At 48.1% G+C, this 3841-nt stretch overlaps 1 protein-coding gene across 1 annotated transcript; it reads left to right on the forward strand.

Moving 5' to 3' along the window:
* Window positions 1-2799: 2799 nt before the first annotated feature.
* On the forward strand, window positions 2800-3748 carry EDB91DRAFT_1351695 (uncharacterized protein; the record flags this gene model as incomplete). The annotated part of the gene is made up of 4 exons (XM_041326142.1): window positions 2800-3123; window positions 3169-3201; window positions 3251-3544; window positions 3607-3748. The coding sequence occupies 3 exons, from the start codon at window positions 2800-2802 to the stop codon at window positions 3446-3448; spliced, it is 555 nt and encodes a 184-aa protein (XP_041168872.1). The 3' UTR covers window positions 3449-3544; window positions 3607-3748.
* Between the last annotated feature and the right edge of the window lie 93 nt (window positions 3749-3841).

Below are 3841 nucleotides of genomic sequence, written 5' to 3' on the forward strand. Positions count from 1 at the left end.
ACAATGACACTCTTCGAATGTGTAAAAATATATATTTTCGGAATTGGTCACCTGTTGCGTGTGGCATACAGCAGCGTACAGCCTCAGCCAGCATCTCGTGAGTCACACATTACTCTTCTCCACGATGGGCAATAGACGGATCAGCGACGACCTCAAAGATGCTGCATTGCGAATGGCGAACAAAGGATATGCAACCAAAGAAATCCTCTCCATCACACAGATCTCAAAGTCAACCATCTACCGCACACAACGTCGTAAACGAGCCACTGGCAGTGTAGCCAAAATTCAGGCAATTGGCAGGGGCAGGCCTCGTACTTTCACCCAGCATGATATCCAGTTCCTCATTCGGCTTGCTCGCCATAACCCCACCCTATTCCTCGATGAATACCAGCTGAGACTTCAGGATGGCCGGTTTCTACAGACATCACTATCCACCATTCACCGATCTTTTGAGCGTGCTGGCATCAATCTCAAGCACATTGAGAAGATTGCAGCTGAACGTGACTCTCTATGTCGTGCAGACTTCGTTCGTCGTGTCTCGCAATACTCGCCAGCTTCATTACTCTGTTTGGATGAAGTTTCAAAAGATGACCGTACATACTCGCGTCGCTGGGGACATGCTCCGCGAGGTGCACGTGCTGAGCAGCATCAACCATTTGTTCGGAAATGTCGGTTTTCAATGGTAGCAGGATTGGCTCTCAATGAGGGCATCATTGCTGCAAAAGTTGTTGAAGGATCATTCAATCGCAAGACTTTCATCGATTTTTTGCAAAATGATGTGGTTCGTTTTCAAACTGTCAGTGTCGTTGTGATGTATCAGTAACCTGTTATTATTAGCTTCCTATCATGACTCCATTTCCAGGGCCACGGAGTGTGTTGGTTATGGACAATGCTCGTATTCACCATGCGGAGGAAATCGAAGAGCTTGTTCATGCTTATGGTCAGTATAATAAAGCTTGTGATACGGAGTTGTCTCACTATTTTGTCAGGGTGCCGCATTGAATACTTACCACCATATTCCCCGGATCTCAATCCTATTGAGCAAGCATTCTCCACAATCAAGTCACATCTCCGTCGCCAAGGGTTAGGGTTCTATGGGCCTAAGGCTCCTTACTATGAGCTGTACACTGCATGTTCTGTCATAACACCCGAGATGACTTGGGGCTTCTTTCGTCACTCGGGTTATCTTGCTTGACCATAGCATTGTTACAATACAGTAGCATAATATTATGAATGGGTGTCTGTGAATACTGCAGCCGAAAAATACACTTTGAAAGCTCGGAGCCATACAAACTAAGCATCAAGCATCCACCGTTCCTCGGCATCGCGAATATCTGCAAGCTCACCAAGAGACAGTCCAGCACCAAGCAAGTCAGCATTCTGAAGGAACCGAAGACAGTGTGGGCCTGTCACGTCAATGTTGTCCAACTTCTCACGTAGCCATAGCGATAGGTTGAAGCGTTCACAAAAATCAATCAAACTCAACTTCGGACGAAGAGCAGCAGGCTGTGGGATGTTGGCAGCGTGATCGGGTCCACGTTTGCCATGCAGGAGGCCCACAATATCCTTGAAGTCATTGTTGATGACAATACTTGGTGCGGAGGATTGGGTTTGGGTAACTGTATTGAGACGTCGACGTGAGAGAGTAGCAATATCAGTCGGGTCTGCGTATGTAACATCGAAAATCTTCGTGTTTGGCGGATTGTCTAAGTCGACACCTGGCTGCTTGTTCGGACCAACCTATTGTGTAATAACCCTGTTAGTGACACATGCAGATTACATACTTCAGAACATCACGCAGACCATCGCAGCAGCCCACGTGTTGAGATGTAATGGTGTCAGGTTGACGTGTTTGGCGTCTGGTGGAGCTGGCCAGCAGATACGGAAACCACATGCTCGGTCTTCGCAGGTATACTGACGAGTCAGATTTGCAATTGCCTCGTTTTGCTCTATCTCCTCGTCAGTTGGACCTGTTGCAGCCTTCGCAACATGAGTGACAAGAAGACAATCGAAACACATATATCTCACCCTCTTACCCGCAGGTTCGGCTTCAGCTTCTTCATCTTCTTCAGCTTCTTCGCCATCATCATACTACCATGTATTTAGCTTACTGCAAATCACATACAAACACCCAAAATACATACCTTGGTCTCGATGATAGTCAATTTGAAGGCTGGTGACCGGTGTTCTTTGACTTCCTCCATGATTGTGTCGAAATCACTGAGGTTTGCGAGAACAATATTCTTATAGTTCGTGCGAAGGATTGTGTACGTGATCGTGAAGTTGGTAGCCGAGAGAAGACCTGATCGATTCCCAATACCGTACATCATTTTCTCGGAGACGTCATAGTGTTCGAATGTTGTATCGAGAAGGTCGCGGAGGGTTGAATCTTCGTGGATGAAGAAGGCACGGTTTATGGGTGGTGATTTAGCATTCTTGCGGCGTTTTTCTCCAGTTGCTGGAGGTGGTAGAAGTGGGGTAAATGTCACGGAGACTGCGATACCCTTGCCATTGTTATATGCGCTCTCCAAAGGTTCTATAATGACAACATAAGGTCCCTGGTGTTCACTGTTCAGTACTGCGATAAAAACATACCATTTTCATTGAAACCATTGCCATGGACTCTAGCGTCGTCGCGAGTATCATCGTCGGACCCGAGTTGACTCATAGTCGCGCATATACTCAGTTGAATGTTGTTGTGTAACGCGCGTCGGGTACTACTTAGAGTACTACTCAGCCACACTCGTTTGAAACTTTTTTCTTTTAGGTGAGTTTCATTATATTTGTAAATTGCAATAAATGCACTATCTCATAATCATTCATCCATCTAGCACAGATACCCCAGGCGTCATCAAACGCGTCTCACACCCCTTCCTTATTCAGGGCTTCAACACCTTCCTTCCTGTCGGCTATCGCATCGAGTGCTCCTCTGACCCCCAACGGTCTGCTTTTATCACCATCACCACACCTACAGGCACAATGCTTCAGTTTACCCGTGACGACCCTTGGCCTTCTACTCCATCCGTTGCCTCTACCACCGTCTTTGGTCCTGAGCCTGATCCAAATATGTACGGCATGAATCTCGGTCTCGACAGCTCCTCTATAGAACCAGCCTTTCAGTCCGTCTAGAACAACGCTGCGACGAAGCAACCTACCGCAGATTCCTAGAAATCATATAACACCACTGATGGCGTTGACGAGGTGAGCCTCTTGCCTTCTTTTATGATACAATAACACATGATATTCACAGCGTGAAGTATCAGCTGAGATCCCCCGCCTTTTCAAAGACGACCCCTATTTGCGCCCATATTTTAGGATTCTCATGCCCGAGAAGAGCCAGGATGTTTTCGACGAAGTAGAAGAAAGCTATCTCTCCCCCACAGGACGCTACACCCGCTCAAACACGCCTCTCGATGGCAAGCCTCTCCGCCGTCGTCCAGGACCCTAACCACCCATCGGACCCATCGTCCCTCAAAATCGCAAACGCAAAGTCAACAAGCGCGAACGAGACCCCGTCTCTTTAGCACCCAAAGCTCCTTCCAAGGTACCTCTCTGCTCCCGAATCCAAATACCCCACTGACCTCTTCAAGCCCACACAGCTCCCCCTCCTTCCCTCCTCCCACTACACGACACCCACTTCTTCGACCGCGTCAAACGCGCGTTAGGCAACCGAGACACCTACAACGAGTTTCTTCAAAGTCGTAAACCTCTTCACGCAAGAACTCATCGATACCGCTCGCCTCGTCCGCTCAGCACGGAATTCCTTGGAGACACGGAGTGGATGCGCCAGTTTAGGGAGATTCTTGGGTGGGATGACAGAAGGGAGAAGGAGCGGTGGGTG

This window comes from Suillus paluster (assembly GCF_016628075.1).
Source record: "Suillus paluster strain FC165 chromosome Unknown EDB91scaffold_244, whole genome shotgun sequence".
In the NCBI taxonomy this organism is placed as follows: domain Eukaryota; kingdom Fungi; phylum Basidiomycota; class Agaricomycetes; order Boletales; family Suillaceae; genus Suillus; species Suillus paluster.